The sequence below is a fragment of the Eurytemora carolleeae genome, unplaced genomic scaffold (genome assembly GCF_000591075.1).
Source record: "Eurytemora carolleeae unplaced genomic scaffold, Eaff_2.0 scaffold296, whole genome shotgun sequence".
NCBI classification, from domain to species: domain Eukaryota; kingdom Metazoa; phylum Arthropoda; class Copepoda; order Calanoida; family Temoridae; genus Eurytemora; species Eurytemora carolleeae.
Genome location: NW_019396202.1, coordinates 303,066 through 314,760, shown reverse-complemented (window position 1 = coordinate 314,760; position 11,695 = coordinate 303,066). Strand labels below are relative to the sequence as shown.

The following is an 11,695-nucleotide window of genomic DNA, read 5'->3' as shown; positions in this document are numbered from 1 at the left end:
TAATTTGTAATTTGTAATTTGTAATTTGTAATTTGTAATTTGTAATTTGTAATTTGTAATTTGTAATTTGTAATTTGTAATTTGTAATTTGTAATCTATAATCTGTAATCTGTAATCTGTAATCTGTAATCAGTAATCAGTAATCAGTAATCAATGATCTGCAATCTGTAATCAGTAATCTATAATTTGTAATCCTTGATCAGTATATACCTTACAAGCATTCCTTTGTTCTGCAGAACACTTGGTATCTCTGTGAGAACCAGGTTTAGAACCTTCCAATCTCTTTCATCCTTTAAGCACCTAATACAAGGATATCTTTTTTAAAGGATACCAACAAATAATTATCATTATTTTAACATTTGAGGGATGCTGTCATTTACCCTATTAGAATATGAAGACAAGTCTGGAGGGTCATACATAAGTAGTAAGTACATAAAAATGTGCTTTTACAGTGCAACGTAAATAAAGTGATAATTCTCTTGTCAGACTAGAAACATATAATATCACAACAGCATATATTGTACACTGAATTCTTAAGCAGGCCAAATTGTATAAAGTTAATTTGACAGTTTATGTAGGGAGAGTACATTTTACAAGCAAATAAATTTGCCTTAAATCATTTTTATTTTAAGATATTCTTCCTTATGACAGCTCTGCAAGCTCTTGTTAATGATAATGTCACAACACCTAAACAATAAATTATTACACCAGTTTTGCATTTTTAATAATTATTTTTAAAGATCTTTTTTAAAATGTGATGTTCGGCCGAATTATGTACTTCACAACTTTTCAAATCAAAACTAATCAATAAGCTAGCCCTACAGCTCCTTGGACAGAATTTGATTGTACTGCAGCAGTATATTAATCCTAACCTTTATCTGTATATGATTGCACTGCAACAATATGGTAATCCTAACCTTTATCTGCATATGATTGTACTGCAGCAGTATGGTAATCCTAACCTTTATCTGAATATGATTGTACTGCAGCAGTATGGTAATTCTAACCTTTATCTGAATTTGATTGTACTGCAACAGTATGTTAATCCTTACCTTTATCTGTACTGCAGCTGTATACTATTCCTAACCTTTATCTGAATGTGATTGTACTTCAGCTGTATACTATTCCTAACCTTTATCTGAATGTGATTGTACTTCAGCTGTATACTATTCCTAACCTTTATCTGAATATGGTTGTACTGTAACTGTATATTATTCCTAACCTTTATCTGAATATGATTGTACTGCAGCGTATACTATTCCTAACCTTTATCTGAATGTGAGTGTACTGCAGTAGTATACTATTCCTAACCTTTATCTGAATATGAATGTACTGCAGCTGTATACTATTCCTAACCTTTATTTGAATATGGTTGTACTGCAGCTGTATACTATTCCTAACCTTTATTTGAATATGGTTGTACTGCAGCTGTATACTATTCCTAACCTTTATTTGAATATGGTTGTACTGCAGCTGTATACTATTCCTAACCTTTATTTGAATATGGTTGTACTGCAGCTGTATACTATTCCTAACCTTTATTTGAATATGGTTGTACTGCAGCTGTATACTATTCCTAACCTTTATTTGAATATGGTTGTACTGCAGCTGTATACTATTCCTAACCTTTATTTGAATATGGTTGTACTGCAGCTGTATACTATTCCTAACCTTTATTTGAATATGGTTGTACTGCAGCTGTATACTATTCCTAACCTTTATCTGAATATGGTTGTACTGCAGCTGTATAATATTCCTAACCTTTATTCGAATATGGTTGTACTGCAGCTGTATACTATTCCTAACCTTCATTCGAATATGGTTGTACTGCAGCTGTATACTATTCCTAACCTTTATGTATGTATTTTAATCCTAACCTTTATCTGTATATGATTGAACTGCAGCAGTATGTTAATCCTAACTTTTATCTGCATATGATTGTACTGCAGCAGTATGGTAATCCTAACCTTTATCTGAATATGATTGTACTGCAACAGTATGGTAATCCTAACCTTAATCTGTATATAATTGTACTGCAGCAGTATGGTAATCCTAACCTTAATCTGTATATAATTGTACTGCAGCAGTATGTTAATCCTAACCATTTTCTGTATATGGTTGTACTGCAACAGTATGTTAATCCTAACCTTTATCTGTATATGATTGTACTGCAGCAGTATGTTAATCCTAAACTTAATCTGTATATGATTGTACTGCAACTGTATACTATTCCTAACCTTTATCTGAATGTGATTGTACTGCAACTGTATGTTGTCCCGGTATCTTACGCTGTGCACAGATAACATAAGGACTAAAGCTAACTGAACCAGCTTCATCTGAATCCCTAAACATTTTTTTTATCTGATTAAAGGTTCATTCCAAATAACACAGACAGCGGAGCATCAGAAATAACTCCGATTACAAATATGACTAAAGATCTATAATAAAGAAATTAAAGCTTTGCAACATTTGATAAAAGGTTTTGGTTTGATTTTTTTTTACTAACTTTAATGCATAAAAGAGCATACTGCAGGCTATATTTTGCTGTTTTCAAAATGTTTAGTATCTAAACTTGGCCAAACTAAAACCTCGGTATTTCTCGTTTAAAACAAATCTACAGGAAAATCAAATACTATTTTATTTATAACTTAACAAACCTTATTGGAACTTAGTTTGTTGCCTTACCTTACAAACCCCATATGATAATCATGCCTCGCTCGTAAACTCAGAAAACATCGAAATATTTCCAGCCGAATTTCTCCTGAAGCAAATATAAATGGAAAAGTGAGGATTAAAACGGTGCCTGACATTTCATCGAAAGACATTTTAAAAATGGAAAGTTTATAGATAACTAAATCAGATAAAGGAATTTGTTATAGAATGGTTGGAGATCCATATATATATATATATAATAGATTTGTTCTAGAACTGTTACTAGAATAATTTACCTGAATGCTTTAGAATAGCTGGAGATCAGTTTATATGTTCTAGAACTGTTACTAGAATATACCACCTGTATGCTCTAGTATAGCTGGAGATCCGTATATATGTTCTAGAACTGTTACTAGAATATATCTGTATGCTCTTGTATAGCTGGAGATCCGTATATATGTTCTAGAACTGTTACTAGAATATACCTGTATGCTCTAGTATAGCTGGTGTAAGATTTTCTACAGTGCTTTTATTAATTTCTTTTAATTTTTGAAGCTTCGGCATCAATCTCAGTGTTCCAATTTCGGCTGTTTTTTCTATCCAATTAAAATCGAATTTTTTAACAATATTTCCTAGTTCTAAAGGTATATTTAGACTTGCCTCTTTTAGAAATTTTAAAACATTTTTTATGTACCAAGTTTCCGTTATGTTAGTTTTCCCGAAATGCTGTTTCTCATTTATCTTTAAATATTGTGATAATAGATCATCTTTATCCAAGCACACATAACCTATATTCTTATCACTCGCAACTATTATCTGGCTTTTTCCTGGTTTAAAAATGTTTTCAATTTGCTTTTCAGTTTTAAGCGAACTCATTTTATTCTTTTGCTGCAACAACTTTTTAAAAGATATTCGTTCTGTTTTATAACTTCTCAAAATTGAATTTAATAATTGTTTTGTATCATTTGAATGTTTAACAGTTTTGGATTTAATTAACAGTCTAATCCTGACGAAGATATTTTTTGTGTTTATCTTTTTCGCTTCCATCCTGAATAGGTTATTAATCACCTGTGTGATTTCTTCCTCGAATTTCCTTAGTTCTTCTCGCACCTCTATTTTGCAGAAGGGAGTGAATTTTCTCCCCAACTTTAAATACTCTGTTACCTCTTTATTGACCTGTTTTTCAGACATGTTAAAGAAATTTTCTTGGTAACACAAACATACAGTACGCGTTTTGTTTATGTTATGATCAGATCAGTTGTACTTTGTCCTAGATTCGATGTACTTTTATAGTCATAATTTTTATTTAAATTGCGTTAATTTACGTATGCCATTCAGTACAACTTGCACATTTTAACTTTGTCTAGTCAAATTCCTACCTCAGTTTTATTTGCATTGATTAACTTGTTTCATTAAGTACAATATGCAGTATACATTGTTGATACTGTAGTACGCATTTAGTGTTATCACGCATAAACGAAGTGATAAATTAGCAACAATCCAGAGGATAAAATGCCATGCGTACGACAGAGATGGTGCTGATTGCACCTTTTCTCAAGACCTCAAATTTCTACCTGCCAGCGTATCTATATATATATTATCTTTGCTGGAGATCCGTATATATGTTCTAGAACTGTTAGTAGAATATATCTGTATGCTCTAGAATAGCTGGAGATCCGTATATATGTTCTAGTACTGTTAGTAGAATATACCTGTATGCTCTAGAATAGCTGGAGATCCGTATATATGTTCTAGAACTGTTACTAGAATATCGCAACATCTCTTGACGCTAGAGATTGGATGTTGATAGAACTTCTTCCTAAATATATTGATGATACCAAGGACAGCCTCCTGGCAGTGCAGGAAGTCCTGCCTATTGTAGAGAATGGCGGTGTCCTGCCTGGTTTCAGAGTCTCCTAATTTCTTGACCAGCTTATCCAGGATATCCAACAGGTCCTTCATCATTTACAATTACAACATCTTTAAACAATTATTTGTAATGTTGACTTTAATTCTTTAATAATGCAGCGGACAAAAATGTATATATTCCTGAACAATATGCGGATCCACTAATCCATTACACAATTTTAAAATAACAACAAAATTGATCTCTTCTTGGCCGATCGAATTTCAGCGAAATAAGTAAATTAATTTGAATCTTCACTTTAATATAAGAAATGAGTCGAAGGAATAGGAATATTTAGTCCAAGATCCATATTTCTAATTAGGTAGGGTCACACCTGGAATCTCGATCCGTATAAAATTGGCCTGAACCCTAATCACTGATCATTTCAAGTAGTTACATGAATAGCATAATTAGGATTTACTGATAACTCTTGATTATTATTTATGGACTACGTAAATACCTTAAGATGAGGTCCTGATGCTTTTACAGCTATTTCAGCAATTGTTTGTACACTCTTCATTTTCACTTTCCTGTTCAATAACATCATATTCAGAGAAATTATGATTTTAATTCCTTTTTTAAATGATCCAAAAACAGTTTGTCTCACCTGTCAATCTCTGATTCAACTCCAGTAAGGAAAGGAAGAACTGCAGTTTCCAAGAGTTTATCCTCATACATGAGAATATTAGTGATAACGGTGTCCTTCAAGATATTTAGCATCTTTAACCGAACCATCTGTCTCACATCTCTCTCATAAAATCTTAAAACATTTAAACATGACAAAATTTTAAAATCAAAATTGAATATTCTGTTATGAAGCTATATGTAAAACTTGCTGAAGTGACTGGAGTTGCCCGTAAAATAAAAATAAATACGAATTTTGAAGAAAAAAAATTCAGCCAATTTGGTCTAGCCGTTTAACCAGCTATATACACAAATATACAAATTATATATCATGAGCGAAGAGCTTTATTATATAGAAAATGTTCTGTTACCTAAAAGGTAAATAACAATATCACCTTTCCACTAGTTGTCCTAGCTTCTCAATCCAGTTAGGTCTAGCTGGGTACAGATACTCAGACCTATTTTTTTTAAACTTTTATTAATTTTAAACTTTCTCAACTTGAAAATAGCGTCAAGTGCTTTATGCATTCAAGAAAAATAAGCAACTTTTTTCTCTGCTTGTCGGATCGAGAGATAAAGTAGTATTTGCAAGGTAATTGGACTGTATGTGTACCAGATTTATTTCTATAAAGGCCCTTGACTGATTGACAATTTATGTATGCATGTTGTACACATAAAAATGTGCTGAAACGCGTACCTGTACTTCAACAGATGCAGAACACTCTGTTCCGGGCACAAATTAGAAACTTCTTCTATTAAATCAAACAATCGACTCTTGCTCCCTGCAAAATAAGAAAACTACATAAAAGAAAGAACGCTAAAAATACATGTAAAAGTTTTTTTTCCCGCAATACGCATACTTACTAATGTAACGTGGGCAATGACAATGGCCCTTAAAAAATGCCCAGTATCTGTCTGATATGAAGCAAAAAGGCTACCTTGGGTGAGTTAAAAAAGTTGTACTTTGATTTATTTCAACATTAGACTCTTTTCAATCTAACCACAATATATGGAAAGTCCGATAGAAACCAATATTGTACCTGGATATTGCTTGTTTCTTGCCAAGGCTTCAAGTTTCACTATTGTTGTCTAAAGAAAATTAATTTAAATATCTAATTTGTTTCAAGAGTAAAAAATTCATCATCAGTTCATTTTATGCTTTGGGTGATTTCAGGTTTTTAACTCTACGAATTTACTGATATAAATACTAAATAGCGACAGCCGCTTGTTCATTTTCAAGAAACCAGAAAATAAACCTTTTTCGTTTTCTTAAGATACAGTTAAAAATAGTTATCGACACAATTTGAATTAAGAGGCTTTGCAAACGTTGCTATTTTACCTGAAGATGATTTTCAACAATTGGTTTAAGACTAGCATCACAGAGTCCAAGATTTGCCACAATATTATCCAGAACAGTTACAGCCTCCTCCCAGCCTGGAGCATTGAGTAAGATACCCTGTAGGACTACCAGGGACTCCATCTGTAGTGCAATTTCGTAAATAACCAGGGGATGTCCTTGCTTCAAGGCCTCCAGGAACACAGGCAGGATTGTCATGGCGGAATATTTTAAGGTAGAAACATGCTGTTTACCCCACAAAGATGAACCTAAAAGTATATAAATAAATAAATCTAGGCCGAGCCCCCTTCAAAAAACCGCCAAATTAATTTCCATTTCTGTAGAAGAAAAAAAAACCATTATTGATGGCAAAGTAATTGTCAAACAACATGTAACTACAACAAGACCTTCTTTTTTCCATGTTTTAGTGTGTACTGTGTACCGTGTATAAACATATTCAAAGAAATTTTCATTTTAAGCTCATCGATTGTACTTGGTCGATCCAATCATTTTTATAGATTTAACAGAAAATTTAAAATTAGTTCAACCGCATTGGATCTAAGTGTGCTTAACCTATTGGGCGGTCTGGGTCTCTCAAAATGGGGAGGCTTACAGATTTAATCTCTTTATCTTTATCTTTAAACAATAGCTTCCCACGGTTTACACTCAAATGAGTCTCTCAAATACTTTCTAGATAAACATCGGGACAATTTTAACAGATCTTGATCTATTAAAAAAAAACTTTTGTTAAATTATGATCTAATTGAGTTCTAAAATATATTTGTACCTATAAAGAAGACTGCCCCCCTGACAAGAGCAACATCCACCCTATCGGGTGAGGACTGGATCAGAACACACAGATTAAACAGAGCGGAGTGGCCCAGATGGGTTCCCATCAAACTTCGCATTGTGTTCCATGCGTCTTGACAAACCTAAAATAGAGAGAACTTATCGAAACAAGATCGAGTTTAATGAAGAATAAATTGTTTTAAAATATTAAAATGAAATCGTTTTAACCAGAGAAATAAAGCAATTTGAAATTTAATGGCATGACATTCTATGATTGAACTAATGAGGAGAAAATAAGAACAGGGGATACAGAAAATCTGGAAAGAGGGGAAATAATACTGGTAAACTAGGGAGTAAAATATTCGTAAAATATAATTTTGAATAAAACTTTATTTTCAGTGTTTTCTTTCCCCTATTTCAAAAAATGCAAATGTTCCCTCAAAAGTAGCTGTAAGCGCACATAGATTCAGCCTCCTTATAAACAGTCTCATCAATTTTTAAGACAGGTCTGACTTTGAACTGTCGCAACGCCCTAAGCTTTGATTTTACCGCTCTAACTCACTTATGCTTTTCTGTAGCCCTTTACATGTACATTTTAGCAATGTAAAGCACTTCTTGTTAGATATGGTTTTTTAGAAGTAATTGGCAAAATTCTCAACGATTTTTGCTTGAGAGCGTGAGACCATTAAATCGCAGTGAGCGTAGTTTAAAGTGACCCTTCATAAGATTGCAATGCCCGATTCACAAGGGTACCCTTAAAAGCTTTGTCTGATCAAGTATAAATTAGATATCCATTCCAAGTTTATATTTTTTAAACTGATTATTTTCCATTGTGGTTCCTCTACAAAATGCACTGGCGCATTTATACTGCAGGAAAACATACAGAAATTATCAGAATAAAACACTATCTTCCACATTATTGACCAGATGAAGGTTTCAAGACTACCGTTGTGAATCGAACTTGGCATGAGGGTTTGCATGAAAAAACCCACCCAAAAACCCAACCAAAAAATACCAATACAACCCACTTTAAAAACCCTTCTGTAATTGTTTTTTTAAAGAATTTTTCTAATAATTGCTCCTTTTTCACTCTTAAAATGAAAAACTCTTAAAAAATAAGGTCTACTATTAACTGCATTGATTTTTAGGGAGTTTACAGCAATAAAACTGACACATTTATTCTTTTATCATGAGTTTTCAAAATATGTTGCGATAGAATTAGGATATAAAATCCCTTAATCATTTTTATGTGTGAGAGATCTGAAGTTTTTCGGTATTTAACAGTAGTCTTTCTTCTTGAGCATATAAATATCTACCGATTAAGCTGAGTAGCCCCACCCTCAATCAGAAATATGTATCCAAGTGAGAAAATAGAAGTAGTCTAAATAGAACTATAATATCAAAAAATTGCAGTATTCCCCCTAAAAAGGCCACCTATGAAGAAGGGAGGTGATATTATTGTATTTGAAGAGTATCTATTATGAAGAGTATTTATTATGATAATATCCTATCATCATAACATTAGTATTATTATTCATAACTTTAAAGTTTACCTATTACTTAAATAGTCGTATTATTATGAATTAGTATGAATTTTAGTAGGTTTCAACTACTTTCAAATTAAAAAACCCCCAAAAAAGCACAAAAATCACAAAAAACCCAATCCCCCCCCCCCAAAAAAAAACAATAAAACCCACTGGGCTGGTTAAAAAAAAAACCCGGATTTGTTTTCAACCCTGATTGGCATCTTTGCAAAGAGGGTCAATTTAAATTACGCTTACAATCTCATGAACAACGTGTTAAAACACTCTCACCTCCTTGAGGTTTACAACTCTGCAGAGACATGATACAAACTGTAGAAGAGAGTCACTAGGTATAAAACTATACATCACTATACACTTGAATATCTCCAGAGTTGACACTATCTCTGCATCCCTGAATTTTTAAATATGTTTATAAAAAAGATGGAAAATGTTGGCATAAATAGTTTTCCTCTGGGCTTTCCTGAAAATGTGTGTTTTAAATCCAGTATTATTATCTCGTCTTTTAATGAATAAAGTTAGAATTAAATATTTGGAATTTTTTCAACCAATTGAAATCGGGAGTAAGTTTTTAATATAACAATTTATGCTATGCTACATTGTACACTGTACAGTGTATACTTACAAAATTGACATCCTACGCCCCACTCCAAAAAAAACCTTGTACGGTAACAGACCTGGTTGTAGTGCAGGCATGCCAGGATAGTACCAGGATTAATTTAGAAACTATATCAGGGTCCAGATATGCAGAGTTGAACTTCACAAGGTTCAGGGTTAGAGACAGAATATCCTTACACTCACCCTGATACAATGCACATAAAACATCTTTAGTATTCCATTAATTTAGGTTTCGTGATGTTCGCTAAATTTTAGACTATTTTCCATATTTTTTAAACACCATGATTTGCAGTTCTCTGACAAAAACTATGTCTCTGCGGAAATACAGTGAAACCCTTAATAACGAATACATCGGAAGAATTTAGCAAATGTCGTCTTGACAATTTTTCAATGGGTTTTATACTATATTACGTAAATTTCAGTATTTTCGAAAATAAATAAATAGCCATGAATATGCGGGAACAGTTTTAATGAGTTCCATATAATCATTTCATAAAAAAACTAAATATCTGCAACATTCCATTATCACAAAGTGACGAATACGAAAATTGATGAATTCTTTCGATGTATTCGTTATTAAGGGTTTCACTGTACTAAAGATAAAAAGACACTACCTGCTTATCCGTACTTTTCTTTAATAATTCCAACATCAACACTCCCATCTACAAAATAATGTTTTAAAGAAAATTGAAGAAAAATAATTCTACACAATATTCTTGACTGATAGTCACTGAGATTGCTGTGTAGTAAAATAAGAGGGGAAGGGGTCAAGACAGCATATCCTAGGATTTTACAAGTTAGAACTGCAAATATTGTAAAATGAATAAATGTTAGTAAATAGATTTATTAGTTATAGTCACCTCTTCCTCGAAATGTAAAATATCTTTTCCATTTTCTGTTAAGTTTGAGAGAAGTTTTATTCTGTGATTTAGATCCTCATCAATTGTATGCTTCTTTAAAAATCTGAACATAATCAATTTTTGCCGACATTGAAGAACGAAATATTCTTTCATCATCTACAAAACGAATTCCTATTTTACCTCCAAACTTTTGGTCGAATTAGCACTACTCAATTTTGTCTCCCCTTTTTGTAATATTAAGAAAAAAGACGAAGTTAGAGTATTTTTTTACCGAACATCTTCAAAAACAGAGCAGAGACAAATTTTGTCCGTTAACTGTCTTTCATTATTGTTTAATTAAACCTGAATATTTCAGCTCTCATAACATCTAGTGTCAGATATTGTCCTTGAACAAGATCCTGAAGAAACTCGAGAACAACGTGACGAGTATTCTCCTCGATTTTAGGTTCCAAAAGATCACTTACCTAATCAACAAATAAATTAGTCTACGAGATAGAAAATCAATTATAATTTAACATTATATAGAATCTATGAAAACCAACGGGCAACGTATCATGAATAATAGCATTGCGACTTCAGTTCTTAGTCTTTTTATTTCTCATTATAATAATTTTATTTTCACAATTTGATCCATACTTACTTTAATCCAAATAAGCTCAAATCCATGCTGCTTTAATCTTCGATCTTTTACTAGATCTTGGAGATCTTTTAATGCCTAAACAATATTTTCATGGGTTATTTTCCTCATGAAGTGCAAAACTTAACGGTGGTAATGAGAGAGGAAAGATATGCTGGGAAAATGAATCAAGAATTAGAAACGTGAGGTATTGGATCACGGCCCGCTTATAGATATGATTCTATCTATCTATCTACACTGAACTCGGCCACAGTACAAATTTTATTTTGGTAATTTTTTCCATGGGCCTACCAGCTGATGTAGAAAAACGGACCCTAGATTTGTTGTGTTTATTTTAGGGGCATATTTATGTTTTTTTTAATGTTTCTTTTATACAATTTTTTATTTTTTTTTTATTCAAAATAGTTTTTTTTGTTTACAAAGAATTAATATCTGAAGGAAAGTTCAGGGTCCATAGAGTAGGAAAGTTGTACAGCTGTGTTGATAAACAGTGGGCCCTGTGATGTATGAACATGAGGTACTGCAGTGTAATATCTTGTGAAAATAATAGTACTTGTCAAGATAAAATCTTTTTTTCGTTCCCGAAAAATGACCTAAGAGTAGCATGGGCGAAATTTACAGGCCAACCTTCCTCCTGGAATCCGAAAAAATGGAGTGTGATATGCTCAGACCATTTTTCTCCTAATGACCTTAATAGGGCTTCTAAAAGACTACGACCTGGAGCCATGCCAT

The 11,695-nt window shown here is 32.5% G+C and overlaps 1 protein-coding gene across 1 annotated transcript; it reads right to left on the bottom strand.

The window, feature by feature from the left end:
• Nucleotides 1-210: 210 nt before the first annotated feature.
• LOC111697991 (tuberin) lies at nucleotides 211-11,314 on the bottom strand (the record flags this gene model as incomplete). The annotated part of the gene is made up of 18 exons (XM_023468195.1): nucleotides 10,967-11,314; nucleotides 10,669-10,790; nucleotides 10,327-10,429; nucleotides 10,081-10,128; nucleotides 9,526-9,650; nucleotides 9,122-9,242; nucleotides 7,306-7,450; nucleotides 6,522-6,787; nucleotides 6,223-6,271; nucleotides 5,880-5,964; nucleotides 5,578-5,640; nucleotides 5,166-5,318; nucleotides 5,019-5,088; nucleotides 4,365-4,608; nucleotides 2,686-2,761; nucleotides 2,238-2,344; nucleotides 642-687; nucleotides 211-300 (listed from the first exon to the last, which is right to left on the bottom strand). Coding segments are annotated over exons 2-18 (1,811 nt in total), but the record flags the coding sequence as incomplete, so codon positions are not given.
• Nucleotides 11,315-11,695: the final 381 nt, after the last annotated feature.